This window comes from Bubalus kerabau, chromosome 18, assembly GCF_029407905.1.
Source record: "Bubalus kerabau isolate K-KA32 ecotype Philippines breed swamp buffalo chromosome 18, PCC_UOA_SB_1v2, whole genome shotgun sequence".
NCBI classification, from domain to species: domain Eukaryota; kingdom Metazoa; phylum Chordata; class Mammalia; order Artiodactyla; family Bovidae; genus Bubalus; species Bubalus kerabau.
Window position 1 is genome coordinate 11,973,149 of NC_073641.1, and position 17,587 is coordinate 11,990,735.

Sequence of the window (17,587 nt, forward strand, 5' to 3'; positions counted from 1 at the left end):
GTCACCATACATGGTTACAATTGTTTTTTTCCTGGTGTTGAGATTTTTAAGTTTTTGTATTTTGAAATGTGTAGTACAGTGTTATTAACTACAGTTAGCATGCTGCACATTACACCCCATGACTGACTGACTTTATAACTCGAAGTTGGTATATTTTGACTCCCAGTGCCCTTTTCAACCCCTGCACCCCTGTTCCTGGAAACTGCCAGTCTGTTCTTTGAGTCTTTGAGGTTGGACTTTTTGTTGTTGTTTGGTTGTTTTGTTTTTGTTTCTAAATTACACATAAAAGTAAGATCACATGGTATGTATCTGTCTTTCTCATTTCACTTAGTGTAATGCCCTCAGGGACCATTCATGTAGTCTCCAAATGACAAGATTTCATTCTTTCTTATGGCTGAATAATATTTTATTGTATATGAACAGGTATCCCCTGCTTTTTTAAGTTGACTTTCCGCCACTTTGGTTTCATAAAAGACCTACATTAATATGTGTTTTCATTAACTGAAAGAAATCCAGAGAGGATTTTCACTTTTATGAAAAAAAAAAGTGAAAAGTAAAGATAACACTGTTTTGTTTTGCAGCAAGGCATGATAGAGGCCGCATGCCACCCAAGCAGCGAGAGTGGCACCACCAGGCTCCTTCCCCAGGAGCTAACTCAGCATCAAGCCAGCGTAGCTTTGAACTGTGCCTGTGAGCATCTGTGCTTTATCCTGATTTTTTTTTAATCCATTAGCAGGTTATATTCTAACATCATTGATTCTTTGCTTTATTCTGTCTCCATTTATAAAAGATTTCATAGGATTATCCTACTTTCAGGTTTTTCAGGTAGTGGGCAAAACCTGCATGCATTTTCTGTTTCCATTCTCCCATTGTTGGACACTTAGCTTATTTCCATCTCTTGTCTTTTGTAAGTGATAATGCAGTGAATGTGGGGGAGGGGGTGCATGTATCTTTTCAAGTTAGTGTTTTTGTTTTCTGTGGATAGATTCCATTAGTGGAATCTGCTGGATCATGTGGTAGTTCTGTTTTTCGAGGAAACTTCATACTATTTTCCGAAGTGGCTGTGCCAGTTTACATTCCCACCAGGAGAGTACTGTTGTCCCTTATGTCTCCATCCTCATCAACACTTGTTATCTTTTTTTTTAATGTGTATATATTTTATTGTATTTTTTCAAATTTATTTTTAATCAGAGGATAATTACTTTACAATGTTGTGTTGGTTTCTGCTGTACAACAAAGTGAATCGGCCACAAGTATACATATAGCCCCTCCCTTTAAGCCTCCTTCCCACCCATTATTGCCTTTTTCATAATAGCCATTCTAGCAGGTGTGAGGTGATGTATCATTGTGGTTTTGATTTGCACTTACCTAATGATGTTCAGGCTGGTTTTAGAAAAGGCAGAGGAACCAGAGATCAAATTGCCAACATCTGCTGGATCACTGAAAAAGCAAGAGAGTTCCAGAAAAACATCTATTTCTGCTTTATTGACTATGCCAAAGCCTTTGACTGTGTGGATTACAATCAACTGTGGAAAATCCTGAAAGAGATGGGAATACCAGACCACCTGACCTGCCTCTTGAGAAATTTGTATGCAGGTCAGGAAGCAACAGTTAGAACTGGACATGGAACAACAGAATGGTTCCAAATAGGAAAAGGTGTACGTCAAGGCTGTATATTGTCACCCTGCTTATTTAACTTCTATGCAGAGTACATCATGAGAAATGCTGGGCTGGAAAGAAGCACGAGCTGGAATCAAGGTTGCGGGAGAAATATCAATAGCCTCAGATATGTAGATGACACCACCCTTATGGCAGAAAGTGAAGAGGAACTAAAAAGCCTCTTGATGAAAGAGGAGAGTGAAAAAGTTGGCTTAAAGCTCAACATTCAGAAAACGAAGATCATGGCATCTGGTCCCATCACTTCATGGGAAATAGATGGGGAAACAGTGGAAACAGTGGCAGACTTTATTTTTTTGAGCTCCAAAATCACTGTAGATGGTGATTGGAGCCATGAAATTAAAAGACGCTTACTCCTTAGAAGGAAAGTTATGACCAACCTAGATAGCATATTAAGAATCAGAGACATTGTTTTGCCAACAAAGGTCCATCTAGTCAAGGCTGTGGTTTTTCCAGTGGTCATGTATGGATGTGAGAGTTGGATTGTGAAGAAAGCTGAGTGCTGAAGAATTGATGCTTTTGAACTGTGGTGTTGGAGAAGACTCTTGAGAGTCCCTTGGACTGCAAGGAGATCCAGCCAGTCCATTCTAAAGGAGATCAGTCCTGAGTGTTCTTTGGAAGGACTGATGCTAAAGCTGAAACTCCAGTACTTTGGCCACCTCATGTGAAGAGTTGACTCATTGGAAAAGACTCTGATGCTGGGAGGGATTGGGGGCAGGAGGAGAAGGTGATGACAGGGGATGAGATGGCTGGATGGCATCACCAACTCAATGGACATGAGTTTGAGTGAACTCCGGGAGTTTGTGATGGACAGGGAGGCCTGGCGTGCTGCAGTTCATGGGGTTGCAAAGAGTCGGACACAACTGAGCGACTGAACTGAACTGAATGATTGGTGATGTTGAGCATCTTTCCATGTACCTGTTGGCCTTCTGTATGTCTTTGGACATACACATTCCTGCTTACTTTATTATAAGTGATACCTAAAATAATGTAAACACTGAAGTGAGTCCCCTGTAGGTAGCGTATAGGTGTTTTTGTTTTTGTTTTTTTTTAATCCATTCAACCAGGCTGTCTTTTGATTGGAGAATTTGCTTCATTTACATTTTAAGTAATTGTTACGTAGGTTTCTTACTGCCATTTTGTTAAACTTCTGGAGGTCTCATAGTTCTTCTGTCTCCTTATTTCCTCTCCTTTGTGGTTTGATCATTTTATATAATGGTATGCTTAGATGTTTTTGTCTTGATTGTTTTGAGTATTTCCTATAGATTTTTGATTCTTGCTTTGTGGTTACGAGTCTTACATATAATAATTTATATTTACAGTCATATAAAAAGACGCTTACTCCTTGGAAGGAAAGTTATGACCAACCTAGATAGCATATTCAAAAGCAGAGACATTACTTTGCCAACAAAGGTTCGTCTAGTCAAGGCTATGGTTTTTCCTGTGGTCATGTATGGATGTGAGAGTTGGACTGTGAAGAAAGCTGAGCGCCAAAGAATTGATGCTTTTGAACTGTGGTGTTGGAGAAGACTCTTGAGAGTCCCTTGGACTGCAAGAAGATCCAACCAGTCCATTCTGAAGGAGATCAGCCCTGGGATTTCTTTGGAAGGAATGATGCTAAAGCTGAAACTCCAGTACTTTGGCCACCTCATGCGAAGAGTTGACTCACTGGAAAAGACCCTGATGCTGGGAGGGATTGGGGGCAGGAGGAGAAGGGGACGACAGAGGATGAGATGGCTGGATGGCATCACTGACTCGATGGATGTGGGTTTGGGTGAACTCCAGGAGTTGGTGATGGACAGGGAGGCCTGGCATGCTGCGATTCATGGGGTCGCAAAGAGTTAGACACGACTTAGCGACTGATCTGATCTGATTTTAAGTTGATAATGAGTTGAATTTGAATTGGTTCTAGAGCTCTGCATTTTTATTCCCCTCCACATTGTGCCTTTGACGTCACATGTTACATTAAGCTTCATTCAGAGAGTACAGTGAGCTTGAGCCAGACAGAGAGAGAGGGTGAAAATGTTGCATCCGGCAGCCTCTGAGCATCTCCATAGATCCCTGATATGCACCAAACTAGAAGCCTTCTCCTCAAGCCTAATTTTCTGGACAAGCAATGGGCCTATTTCACAGAAAGACTGGGGTGTTTTCAGTCTGTTATTGGTGCAGTCCCCTGGGGGCAGTAGCCTGCCAAGGACCATTGCTTGGACTGTTGGTCCTGTGGGACCCAAGAACATGCGCCCACCCTGGGCTGCAGCTGTAAAAACCAGTATACCAGACGTAAATTATTAGGCCATCAGACGTGCATACATCCCCTGTGGGAGATAACTGGTGCTGTGGAGAGCAGCAGAGGGCAAAGATGGCCCTTGTAGGCTGGAGTGAGGCAGACAGCATAAAGACAGTGTTCCTCGCCTCTGGTGTCAGTGTCCTAGCCGGTCATCAGACGGATGATAAATTAAATGCCTGGGCTTCCCAGGTGTGGCTCTCGGTAAAGAATATGCCTGCCAGTGCAGAAGTAAGAGTCTTGGGTTCCATCCTTGGGTCAGGAACATCCCCTGGAGGAGGGCATGGCAATCCACTCCAGTATTCTTGCCTGGAGAATCCTATGGGCAGAGGAGCCAGGCAGGCCACGGTCCATAGGGTCACACAGAGTGGACCCGACTGAAGCGACTTAGCACACGTGTATCCTGCAGACCACCACTTTAAGATAAGCACATGAGCCTCTTACAGAAAGTCTGGGCACCTCTCAGCCAGCTGCTCCCGCACCAGTATTGTGGGGGAGGAGGGGTTCCAAGCATGGGAACCCTTTCAGAGCCAGTCCTCAGTTCTGTTCCTTTGTGTGACTTGTAGATAAAAAAACCCCTTGTTTTATTGTTGTTGTTTTTTAATAGTAACCCGTTTTATTTTTAATTACTTTTTAATAAAATTTATTTGGGTCTTCGTCGCTGCACGAGGGCTCTCTCTAGTTGCAGAGAACAGGAGCTACTCTCTAGTTGAGGGGCATGGACTTCTCGTTGCAGTGGCCTCTCGTTGTGGAGCACGGACCTTCGGGGCGCACAGGTTTCTCGAGTTGTGGCTCCCGGGCTCTGGAGCGCAAGCGCAGTAGTTCTGGCACGCGGGCTTAGCTGCCCCACGGCACGTCGGGTCTTCCCAGGGCAGGGATTGAACCCTGCATTGGCAGGTGGATTCTTATCCACCGTACCACCAGGGACATCCCCCTTTGTTTTTTAAGTTAGATGTTTTGGTGACTCATCTCTCAGTTACTGGTCTTAAAACTTGGGATACCTAATTCGGGGTTCAGACCTTTTCCTCCTCAGGAGGAAGATGCAGGTTTTTGCGTTTCCTCCTGATTGTGGGTCGCCACGCCAGGAGTGGAGTTTATGGCAAAATTCTTTCTCAGCCTTTCCTTCCCACTTTTGCATTAAAACGCTTATTGTTTGACTTCACATTTTAGTATTTTATTGTATTTGTTTTATATCATTCTTTTGTTTTGTGTGACAATATGTCTTACATCCCTGATGAGACCATCTCTCCTGAGAACATGATTTCATGTACCTCTCAGTGAAAAGTGCTTAGTACATGGTGGGTGCTCAAAAATATTTCTTTTTGGATTGGATTAAATATAAATAAAAAATAGCTTAATTATTTTAGGTATTGATTATTTAATATCACTGCCTTTTAAAATTAAAATTAATTGATAAATCACTTTTAATGGTTTATATCTTTAAACATTTTGAGAATTCTTTTTTTTGAACAATCTAGACACATTGTAAGGTCAAGAGAAAAAAATATTCTTTGGACCACAGAGTCAGTGGTTAGAACGGCCTTCCCATAGTCTGGATACAGCTGAGCTGATGGCCAGATGTTTTCCCATTCTGCCAGACTGAACCCCTTCATCTGCTCTTAGAAAAGACTGAAACTTGGGTTACCCCTGAACAGATCCACTTATGGTTGGTGGATAAGAATTACATTGTAGAGTATTTATATCATGGCACTCCTAGAACATTTCCTTGTGTCTAGCTTTGGGGGTAATGTCACATAATTTCTAAGCAAATGGGCTCCTTGTGATTTATCTAGGTTATAAAATACCCCTTTTTAGTGTGACATTATGTCTGGATTAACTCTTGTTCCTCACACACATTTTTGATGAAACACAACCAAACGTGAGTATTTCTTTACCTTTCCCAGAGTGATGATTCTGATGTTTGGGATGATACAGCATTGATAAAAGCATATGATAAAGCTGTGGCTTCATTTAAGGTATGAAATGTTTATTTATTCTTTTCCTTATTTTCTCATGTATACTCATTTGGGAAGAAATTGATAACATACACCGAAGTGTTACAGTACATATTATTCAGTTCTAATTTTGAAGATTAAAAGATAACAGATAAATTAATTAGCTTCCTTCAGAAGTTGGTAACCTGACCATATGCCATCTCTTTAACAGAGGCAATTTAAGTAGTTTTCAAACATTATTTTGAATGTGTTTACAATATATCAAACTATTGGGGTCTTCTATTTCAGATTAGTGGAAGGACAGTCTATACTTTTAAAATATTTAACAAACCCTTATTGAAATAATATTGATGATAAATAGCCGTAGTGCAGTAATGAGTATTTGCAGGTGTCTATAGTGTTCCTGGCACTGTTTCATGTGCTTTACATGCATTAAATTAATTTAATCCTCCCCAAATCCTATGACGGTATCAAGTGTTCCTGATGGTGATGAATGTCAAGAAAGACACAGTTCATTTGCAGGGTGAAGCCTGTTTTTTTGCAACCTAAACAAGACTTTTACACAGTTGTCCAATATGATCATTTTCTCTGCTGTCGGAGGTGTTTAGTCTCATTGAGCATCATGCCTGGCCCGTCAGTAGTCTGGGCACAGCATACACTCTCCTGCAGAGCACCAAGTGTAGCGTCTACTTCCTTTCCTGGTCACTCCTGTAGTATGAAGGAAAGATGAGATCTGCATGTCATCCTTGATAACATGGATGAACTCTCAATTGACCAGTAACATGCTTTCCAACATACATGTAGACTAGAAATAGACCAGTCAGAGTTACCAAGAGAGTGCCGTGAAATGCAGATCAAAATAGGGCTGAATGTGGGATGGGCTGGTGATATTGAAGGGGGAGTAGACTGAGTAAAGAAAAAGAACTGATGTGGGCAAGAGATAGTTTCCTTTTAGTGGTGGGGTCAATGTGAAGATATGAAATTGGTGGTCAGAAATATTGAACTAAGGAGAAAAGCCAGAACTAGATAATAGTTTTGGAAGTTTGTTAGCATAGTAAGCATAATTGAAGTAACAGGAATAGATGATCATAAGCAGGTAAAGATGGCAGTTCTTACTGGGAATGCCTAAGTTTAAAACTTGATGAGAGAAGTAATAAAAGCATTAGGGCTCTGCATTGCTATGTCATCAAAAATGCTGTGACTATCAAGAAAAATGATTGACAGAGAGGCTGAGAGTGAGGAGACTTGCTCGAAAGGGTCCTTAGAGCCGGTGATCAGTATATAATATCTTCAAGAGCAGTTTCTGTAGCCTGTGGGATGGTAACAAAGAGCCTCTCTGAGGTGGTAGGGCCTGGAGGCCACTTTATAGTGGCTGAGTTACATTGTGACTTTTTAATAATATATCAATATATCACTCTGTAACACATTTCTGTTCACATTTTCATAGCACGCTCTGAAGAACGGTGACATTTCCGAAGCCTCAGAAAAACCAAAAGGCACACCTAAGAGAAAATCTGCTAAGAATAAAAGCCAAAGAAAGAACACCACAAGTCCTTCAAAGCAGGTTATTTTAAAACCACAAGATTTAACTTCTAAGCATTTCTTGTTACTGTCCTTATTAAATAGTATAAAATATCTTTAATTAAATGATTAGTACAGTGTTTTCCATTGACATGTAATCATAAAATTTCTGAAGCACCTCAACTTTCTATTGTTCAGGAACATGCATGCTAAGAAAACCATAAGGGATTAGGAGGAAATGACACATGCTAAATTCAGGACAGTGTCTACTGTATGTTGGGGTAGCGGGGAGGAAGGTGGTGCTTCATGGGAGGGGTACCTGAGGGCTTACACTGAATTGGCAGTGTTTGACTTTTCTAAAACTGAGAGATGTGTCCTCCTTTTCCTTCAAAATCCTAAAACTGTTAATACCCAGGGACTACATATTCTGGGTAGAGTCGCTTCTTCTATTTAAACAGTCAACCTAGAAGGTAATTAATTATTTTGGCGTCTCACTAGTAGCTTTAGTGTCCTCTTTACCAAGGGGGAGCTAAACTCTTCCCTGGTGGCTCAGAGGTTAAAGCGTCTGCCCACAATGCGGGAGACCCAGGTTAGATCCCTGGATCGGGAAGATCCCCTGGAGAAGGAAATCGCAACCCACTCCAGTATTCTTGCCTGGAAAATCCCATGGACGGAGCAGCCTGGTAGGCTACAGTCCATGGGGTCGCAAAGAGTCAGACATGACCGAGCAAGTTTACTTTCACTTTACCAAGGGGGAAGAGAGCTGATGTGTGATTGGGAGCTTGCTGTGCTCTGGGCCAGGATACTGGACACTTGACATGCTTCCCATCCTCTCTGTTCTTCACAGCACATGTGTGAGGCAGATTATACTACAACCACTTAACCGATGAGGAAAATACGGCTCAGAGTAATTCAGAAACTTGTCCATGATTATATAAATGATGGAATTATGTGGTATTTCGATTAGAATTCAAATTTATGTGTTTTGGGCCCCAAATCTTTTTCTCTGTAACATTCTGTCTCCCAGAACAGTTAACTGGAGACTCCCTCCTCCACCCCCAACTCCACCCCACTCAAACAGGATTACAGTTTACTTTTTTTTAAGAAATGTGTTTGTGTCTTTGGTTTCTTTTACAGTGGAAAGTTGGTGATAACTGTTGTGCCATTTGGTCAGAAGACAGGTGCATTTACCCAGCTACTATCGCTTCAATTGATTTTAAGAGAGAAACCTGTGTTGTGGTTTACACTGGATATGGAAATAGAGAGGAGCAAAATCTGTCTGATCTCCTTTCCCCAAGCTCTGAAGTAGCTAATATAGAGCAAAATGCTCAGGAGGTAAGGATAAAAAAAAATTAGAATTCTTAGAAGCAGAGACTAGATGAAAAACTTTGATCCACTGAAGCTTTAAATTTTTCTCAATGATGCCTTTATAACAAAAATACATATATTTCTTTCTCTTAAAAGAATGACAATGAAAGTCAAATTTCAACAGATGAAAGTGAGAACTCCTCCAGGTCTCCTCTAAATAAACCAAATAACATCAGGTCGAGAGCTGCTCCACGGAGCTCTTTTCTGCCTCCACCACCCCATATGCCAAGATCAGGCCTGGGACCAGGAAAGGTAAACTTCAATCCAGAAAAGGTTTCCCAGGACGTGGTTAACAGTATTGGAACCTTCAGCCCCTGCATTAAGTGAATTGTAGCTTTTCTCATTAAACTGTTAGGGTGTGTTTTTTTTGGCTGTGGTATGCAGTTCACAGGATCTCAGTTCCCTGACCAGGGGTTGAACCCCAGCCACCTGGACCACCAGAGCTTTCCCTCATGAAACCTTTGTAGCTTTCTATACATGTTGTAAATAGATACCAAGAATTCTCTGAAAAGGAAATAAGATAGTAATGCCTTTCCCAACAATTTTTATTGAGTATTAGGTGTTAGAGTAATAATTTAGCAAACTTAAGTTTGAAAATATTTTATCATCAGCTGGATGTTGTACTGTAGTTCCTTATGACACTTGTATAAGGCATATAAAAATTGGAAGAGAACCCAATGTTTACATCTGGTACAGGTGAAATCCAAAGAAGCTCCCACATTGTTTTGTAGAGTAAAATGTAAATACTGTTTTTACTTATGGTTTTTTTGGTTATCAGTAACAAATAAAAAAGGTTTTTACCTTTGTCATGGAATCCAAATCCCTATCCAGTTGTCTTGTTAAAGCATTGATTTCTTCAAGCAATAATAATACTAAACATTTTTTTTAATCAAGCATGACATTAAAACTTTTTCTTAGGATTTCCTGTTGAGAGCGCCTTATTGAGATTTGTATTATATTACATTTTTCAGAATGATCAGACCTCTTAGTTTATATACATAATGCTTTGTTGGTCTCAGGGGGCTGATTCCTTGTTAAGGAAGAGGTTTATAGTTTATAATATGTATTTTTATAATACATACTCTTAAGTTAGCATATGTAACTGAAAGGACATCCAACAGATGATACAGTTTAGTTGATGAAATTGTGGGAGAGATAGTCTTACATGATTGAAACGTCTTGCTGAATATTTGATCTCTTGCTTACTAGATAATGAAAAATTTTCCTTACTTTGCTTTTATTTCCTGACTGTCTATATAGAAAGGAAGTGAGAAAAATCTAAATTTGTGAGTCTAGGGTCTTCCTTGTCGGTCCAGCAGTTAAGACTGTGTTTCCAATGCAGAGGGTGAGGGTTAGATCTCTTGTCAGGGAACTGAGATTCTACATGCCCTACAGCATGGCCCTCCTTCCCTTCCCCGCCCCCGCCAAAAAAAAGAATCTGTATGATGTCAGCATTTGGTAAGTGAAATTCTATCTAACCTTTTTGATATGAATAGTATAGATGTTATTCTGGGCAGCTATTTTAATCTTTTGACCTTGGGTTTTGAGGGGTTTTTTTTGTTTTTTGTTTGTTTTTGCTTTTTACATTTTAAAACTGGTAAATAAATTTTCCTTTGAAATACTCTTTATAGTCAGGTCTAAACTTCAGTGGCCCACCGCCGCCACCCCCACCCCCACCGCATTTCCTGTCACGCTGGCTGCCTCCATTTCCTGCTGGACCACCAGTAAGTGCAAAAGAATTCGGATTAAACTGTACTTTCATACAGAGTTTGGGATTTAGCCAGAACACAGGTAGTTTGGAAATGTCGTTGTATACCATCCCTGTGGCCAGGTTCTGATGGGTAAAAGTTCAGGCTAAACCTTCGGGTTTTTCTTTTTAATGCCCAGACTCAGTCCTCTTAGGGAACCGTCCCTGAGCCCTGCTGTGCGTGCTTCCTTCCTGGCAGAAGTGTCTCCTTCTAAGGGAAGTAGCTCCTGTCTAGAAGGATTTAATGACACCATGCTTAGGGATCAGTGTTTTACCTTTCAAGGCATGTAGACTGTGGATATCTAATGGTAGACTTTTAAATATCAGTAATAGGTGAAATACAAAGACAGTTGTTTTGGCAAACTGTGTTGGTGTGGGGGCAGTGTAGATGTTCTAGCCAGAACCTTTACTTGAAATGTTATGTGGGTGTTCTTTGAGGAAAATCATAGAAGTATCTATCCTTGGTTTTTTACCTGTAGATTCATAATGGAACAGATAAATAGGTCTAATGAAAGCAAAATGTTTAAATATTTTACGGGACCTGTTGTCTTTTGGTTCTTGTTCAGTTTAATTTTATTGGTCTTTTTTTGTTATTCATTACTGGTTAGCTTTCTCCAAATCCCAGATTTAAAAAAAAAAAAATTTAACCAAGAGATGACATGGGATGTCAGGAAAGATACAACTAACATTCAGCATTCTGTACATAAAATAGATTTCCATACTTTGTATTTTTGTCTGCTGACTTTAAAGTATATCTTTCTGTTTCCAGATGATTCCCCCACCACCTCCCATATGTCCAGATTCTCTGGATGATGCTGATGCTTTGGGAAGTATGTTAATCTCTTGGTACATGAGTGGTTATCATACTGGTTATTACATGGTAAGTGGTCACTCAGCATCTTCCCTGACAGTCACTTTGTGGTTTTGTGACTTTGTTTTGCTTGTAACTAAAAAGTGGTTTCTTATGTTAGGTAGATCCTTAGACTTAAAAACTATAGGCATACCTCAGTGAAGCAAGGCATATGACTCTTTTGGTTTCCTTGTACATACAAAATTATGTTTACATTATACTGTATTCTAGAATGTATATAATAGCGTGATGTCTTAAAAACAGTGTACAAACCTTAATTTTAAAGTATGTTATTGCTAAAAAATGCTAACTACTATCTGACAACACGGTGGCCACAAAACCTTCAGTTTGTTTGAACAGTATAGCTATTTAAAGCTGCAGGGAGCAAAGGTTTGATCCCTGGTTGGTGAACTAAGATTCTGCATGCAACAAAGCGCAGCCACACACAGAAAAGTAGCGAAATTTGCTTTTCTTATTCATCAGTCCTTTGGTGGCCAGTTTCACTAAACTGAGTGACCGTTTACTGCAACTATATTCTTTCCAACTTCCCTAGTTAGTTGTCACATCGTTTCTTTCTCCCCTTTATAGACAGACTTCTTTAAAAAGTTACGTCTAGTTGTCCTCTTTGCTTCCTTACTTTCCATTGTTTCTTCAGGCCTAGCGGGTAGACTTCTGTCCTCCCCACTGTATTCACATTTTTACCTCCAGATTGCTGACTCTGTGGTCAGTTCTCTGCTTTATCTCTTACCTCTCAGCAACGTTTTAATCTATTTGACTACACTTTTTTCTCCAGCCTTCAATAACATGTTGTAGTCTGCTAGTCCTAAGTCTTCCTTCTCGGCTGCTCCTTCTAGACTCCGTAGACAGCTTTTCCTCCTCCACCCTCTGTGTGAGATCCCTCATGCCCAACGTATAGCCCCCTTCTCGAACTATAAACTCACGAGGTGACCTCATCTACTCCAGGACTTAAAATGCCATGTTTGTACTGTTAAATTCTCAGATGTCTAGTTCTGCACATCAGACTGGTTTATCCAGCTGGCTGTTTTCCCCCACCACCTGGCTGGCTGTTAGGTGCACCTCAAACACATCTCACCAGCACCAGACGACGAGAGTCGCCTCATACGCCGCTGCTCCCGCGCCTCGGACGCCTCAGAAAGCAGTGACGTGCACCAGCAGCACCGCTCTCTCAGGCACAGGCATGGGATCAGCATTGATTGATTCCTCACTTTCCTTCACGTTCTTCAACCAATTTGTAAGAAAATTCTGCTGACTTACGTCCATACAGATCCTGAATCGGTGCGCTGTGCTTTCACTCCCCTGCTGTTACACCCACTGAGGGTACTATCGTCTCTTTTAACTGAGACATATCACTATTTTATGTATTATTTAAAATATTTATGCACTGCTTTGGCTGCACAGGGTCTTAGTTGTGGCCCTCAGGATCTCCGATCTTGGTTGTGGCGTGTGGGATCTAGTTCCTGACCAGGGATTGAACCCAGACACCCTGCACTGGGAGTGCAGAGTCAGCCACTAGACCACCAGGGAAGTCCCATAATTCACTCTTTAAAAAAGTACAATTAATTGGTTTTTAAATTGTATTCAAAAGGTACAACCACTCTCACTACCTAATTCCAGAATATTTTTATTTTGTATTTTTAAAAAGCCATACCAGGTAATAGTCACTGGTAATATCCTCTGCACCCACCTCCTGGCAACTGCTAATCTGCCTTCTAAGGATTTGCTTGTTCTGAACATTTCACATAAATGAAATCGCACAATACATGGCTTTTTGTCCCTGCCTCCTTTCACTTGACCTGTGTTGCTCACTGTCGCTCTGTCTTGGCGTGTACTGACACTTCCTGCCACTGCTGAATGACACTCCACTGTGGATGGTGCCACGTTGTGTGTACCCATTCATCAGCTGATGGACATTGGGGTTGTCTCCTCTTTTTGGCTACAATGAATAATTCTGTTCTCTACGTTTGTCTACAAATTTTGTATGGACACAGTGGTTTTCCGTTTTCTTGGATATAGACGTAGGAATGGAATTGCTGGCTCAAAAGGCCGCTCTAGTGGAACCATTGTGCTGTTTTCTGAGTGACTGCACCATCCTGTGTAGCTTCACGCAGTGTGTGAGGGGTCCTGTTTCTCCACTTCTCACCAACGTGTATTGTCTCCTTGTTGGATCATAGCCATTCTAGTGGGTGTGAAGTGATACTTTATTATGGTTTTTATTTGTGTTTCCCTATTGACTGATGACATTGAGCATCTTTTCATGTGCTTATTGGCCATTTATATATATATATATCTTTTTGGAGAACTGTCTGTTCAAATCCCTTACCTGTCTTTTTGGTTGATGAGCTGTAATAGCTCTATATATATTCTGGATAAGTCAACATCTCTCACCTAAGTGCACCAGAACCCAAGTATTCTTTTTGCTTATGAAATCTCACGTCCCATTCTGTCAAATCCATTCTGCATACAGCAGCTATAGCGATATTTTAAAATGTAAAGCATATCGTGTCTTTCTCTTTAATACCCTCTGATAGCTTCCAGTCACAGGTTAAACTCCAAAACCCTCGTTGTGGTTTGCAAAGATGATGCACCGTATCTTATCAGGTTCTTTGCCCACAGTTTATTCCCTGCTCTTCTTACTCACTGTACTCCTGCCACCCTGGCCTCTCTTCTTGCTCACGTCCAGGTTTATACCTTCTTCTGGACCTTTGCACTCATTATTCTTTAGTTTGGAAAGCTGTTACCCTATAGTTTACTTGTCTGACTTGTTATTCAGATCTCAACTGAAATTCCATCTTGCCTAGAAATATTTAAGCTAGAAGAGATCCACCCTTCCTCTCTATTGTATCACCCCACTTAGATTCTCTGTGTGGCAATTACCGTTTCTGGTAGGATTTTCGTTACCTGTTTAACTGTCTCCCTCCAGTAGAATGTAAGCTCCATGGGAGCAGGGACTTTGTCTTATAACCCTTGAATCTCTAGAATCGGGAATAGTGTCTGGTTCAGAATAAGTTCATCATTTGCTAAATGTTAAACATTAGCAAGTTTTTTGTCTAGTAATTAGATAACTTTTTATATATAAAGCTTCTTGCAGATTAGTTTCGTATGATATCTGGAAGTACCATTATTGGCTCAAAAAGTATAAACTTTTAATTAAAAAAACATTTTAATAACTTTTGATACTATCGACTGACTTTTCACAATTCTTTTCATGTGTATTGCCACGAGTGCAACTTGAAAACGTCTGTTTTGCCACAGCCTTAAAATAGTTATATACCATATTGCTTGCATCTTTTATAACTCTGAAGAGCAGTTACAAATATGGATGTTCTGGGACTTCCCTGATGGTCTAGTGGCTAATCCTCCATGCCCCCAATTCAGGGGGCCCAGGTTCAATCCCTGGTCAGGGAACTAGATCCCCACATGGCAATTAAGAGTTCACATGCCACAGCTGAGCTCCCTCGTGCCACAATGAAGACTCAGTACAGCCAAATAAATAAACGTATTTTTTAAAAGTAGGGATGTTCTAACGCGTTAGAATATATTTGATTTGAAAGATGACATAGATGAAAGTTAGAGTTGATGAAATGAGTACAGTGAGTTAACTGTGCTCAAATATTCATATTTCATGTACTTGACTGAACTGTTGTTAAAACCCAGCAGATTTTCCGTAGACTTTGTTGTTTATAAATATTTTTAAGATATTGATTTATTTGGCTTGTTGGGTCTTAGCTGCAGCGTGCAGCATCTTCCGTTGTGGTGCACAGCCTCTCCGAGTTGCGGTGTATAGGCTCAGTGATTGCAGCCTGCCCACTCCATAGCGCGCGGGCTTCAGTAGCTGCAGCTCGCAGGCTTAGTTGCTCCTCGCCATGGAAGATCTTAGTTTCCAGACCAGGGATTGAACCTGTGTCCCTGTATTGCAAGGTGAATTCTCAACAACTAGACCACCAGGGAAGTCCTCTACAGACTGAACACCAGTCCTGATCAGCAAACCGCAGCTATTTCTGTTTCTTTCCACAGTTCAAGCAACAGTTCCTGGGAGAGGAGCCTTGTCTGGTATATTTGCTACAAATTCAGTACTAAGCTATGATTAGCTTGTTCCAGAGAAAATGATCTTTACTTTTAGAGGCATTACTTGTGTATCTGTATAAATTGAAATATAAACGTAGGTTCATATTCAGAAACAAAGAAATTCCCATTTCCAAGGTCTTGCATTTTTTTTCTCTTGGAAATTGTTACCATTAAACAGAAGAAGCTACTATTCATTGTCATGTTTTCCAGTGGCTTACGTGTGTTTTAGAGACTGTTGCCTTCAGCTTGCAGTGCTTAACTGTTGCTCCACAGAAGCATACATGTTTGACAACTTTTCCATTGCTAACCTGTTTCCATAGGAGCAACAGAGGTTTGGGTCTAGCTCTTAACCTATACCTTTTTCTTTTTCTAGAAATCCTAACAGAATGCAAATAAATGAGGGTAATATTATTAAAATAACATAGCATAGGCTCTAACTTTGGTACTTATTACTAAAAAATCACTTTTAAATACATCTTATGGTCTCAAAGATAGAGATTAGTAGTGAACTAGAAAGTTAGTGTATGTGTGGGGGAAGGTAGCAGGCACCGAGGCCGGAAGCCAGGAGCAGGACTCTGTGCTTTGAGACCAGGAAAAGCGGCAGACATTTCAGTAAATGTTTCACCTGTAAAGTGCCTCTGTCTAGTGCCAAGACATTTTAATGGTTTTAATAAATGAGTATGGCACATTGTATGTATATCTTAGACTTCGTGACATCTTGAGGAAATTGTTTACTTTAAAAGCGCATTTCAGAGACTTCCCCAGATGTCCAATGGTTAAGACTTCTCCTTCCAATTAAGGGGTGCAGCTTTGATCCTTGGTGGGAGAGCTAAGTTTCCACATGCCTAGGGGCCACAAAAAGCAAAACAAAAACAGAAGCAATATTGTAACAACTTCAATAAAGTCTTTAAAAATGGTCCACATCCAAAAAAAAAATTTTTTTTTTTAAAGCACATTTGAAGGCTATAAACTTATTTTCTGATGATATTTTATTAAAGAGTATTAATGAAATACGTGAAACAATGTTTACTTCTATATAAAATGTGTATTCTGTTCTTCTAAATTCCTTTATTTTCCTTACAGGGTTTCAAACAAAGTCAAAAAGAAGGAAGGCACTCACATTTCAATTAAGGAGTAAGTCTGCCATCATTTTAAAAGAGAATCTTATATGAATTTTATAGTTTGTGGCAAATATATGTTTGAAAATTAAAATGTTGAAAAGTAAAAAAGTTAATGTAAAACAATATTAAAGACATTTTGATGCAAAACTATTTGATATAAGGTAGATCTATATCCCCTCTGGAATCCTCATGATGTGAAAGTATCTTTTCAGCAAATACTTGTTGGTTGATGGTGTGGAAAGGAAAACATACCTTTACAATAAAGAGATCCTTAAGGGACTTCCCTGGTGGTCCAGTGGTTAAGAATCCACCTTCCAATGCAGGGGATATGGGTTCAGCCCCTGGTCAGGGAACTAAGATCCCTCATGCCACGGGGGCAACTAAGCCCTGATCAGAGATGAAACTTTGTATCACTGTAGACAATCAGACTTGCTTTTTGATTTGTGATACAGTGTAGGATCAGTTTAGTTCAGTCGCTCAGTCCTGTCTGACTCTTTGTGACCCGTGGACTGCAGCACACCAGGTTTCCCTGTCAATCACAAACTCCCGGAGCCTGCTCAGACTCACGTCTGTCGAGTCTGTGATCCCATCCAACCATCTCATCCTCTGTCATCCCCTTCTCCTCCAGCCTTTAATCTTTCCCAGCATCAGGGTCTTTTTCAGTGAGTCAGTTCTTCACATCAGGTGGCCAAAGTATTGGAGCTTCAGCATCAGTCCTTCCAGTGAATATTTAGGACTGATTTCCTTTAGGATGGACTGGTTGGATCTCCTTGCAGTCCAAGGGACTCTCAAGAGTCTTCTCCAACACCACGGTTCAAAAGCATCAGTTCTTTGGCGCTCAGCTTTCTGCTTCTGTTAGGTCCGTACTGTTTCTGTCCTTTATTGTACCTATCTTTGCATGAAATGTTCTCTTGGTATCTCTGATTTTCTTGAAGAGATCTCTAGTTTTTCCCATTCTATTGTTTTCCTCTGTTTGCA

General features: G+C 40.5%; 1 protein-coding gene across 4 annotated transcripts in view; it reads left to right on the forward strand.

Moving 5' to 3' along the window:
• The window catches only part of LOC129632904 (survival motor neuron protein), a 32,620-nt gene that overhangs the window by 11,335 nt on the left and 3,698 nt on the right, over positions 1-17,587 (forward strand). For 2 of the 4 annotated variants that reach the window (XM_055554652.1, XM_055554651.1), the window contains exons 2-9: positions 5,866-5,937; positions 7,364-7,480; positions 8,575-8,772; positions 8,902-9,057; positions 10,437-10,529; positions 11,322-11,432; positions 15,438-15,473; positions 16,572-16,622. In XM_055554652.1, the coding sequence (XP_055410627.1) occupies positions 5,866-5,937; positions 7,364-7,480; positions 8,575-8,772; positions 8,902-9,057; positions 10,437-10,529; positions 11,322-11,432; positions 15,438-15,473; positions 16,572-16,619 (831 nt within the window). In that variant the 3' untranslated portion in view covers positions 16,620-16,622. The remainder of the gene's footprint in view (positions 1-5,865; positions 5,938-7,363; positions 7,481-8,574; positions 8,773-8,901; positions 9,058-10,436; positions 10,530-11,321; positions 11,433-15,437; positions 15,474-16,571; positions 16,623-17,587) is intronic. The other 2 variants (XM_055554654.1, XM_055554653.1) reach the window with 1 other exon arrangement.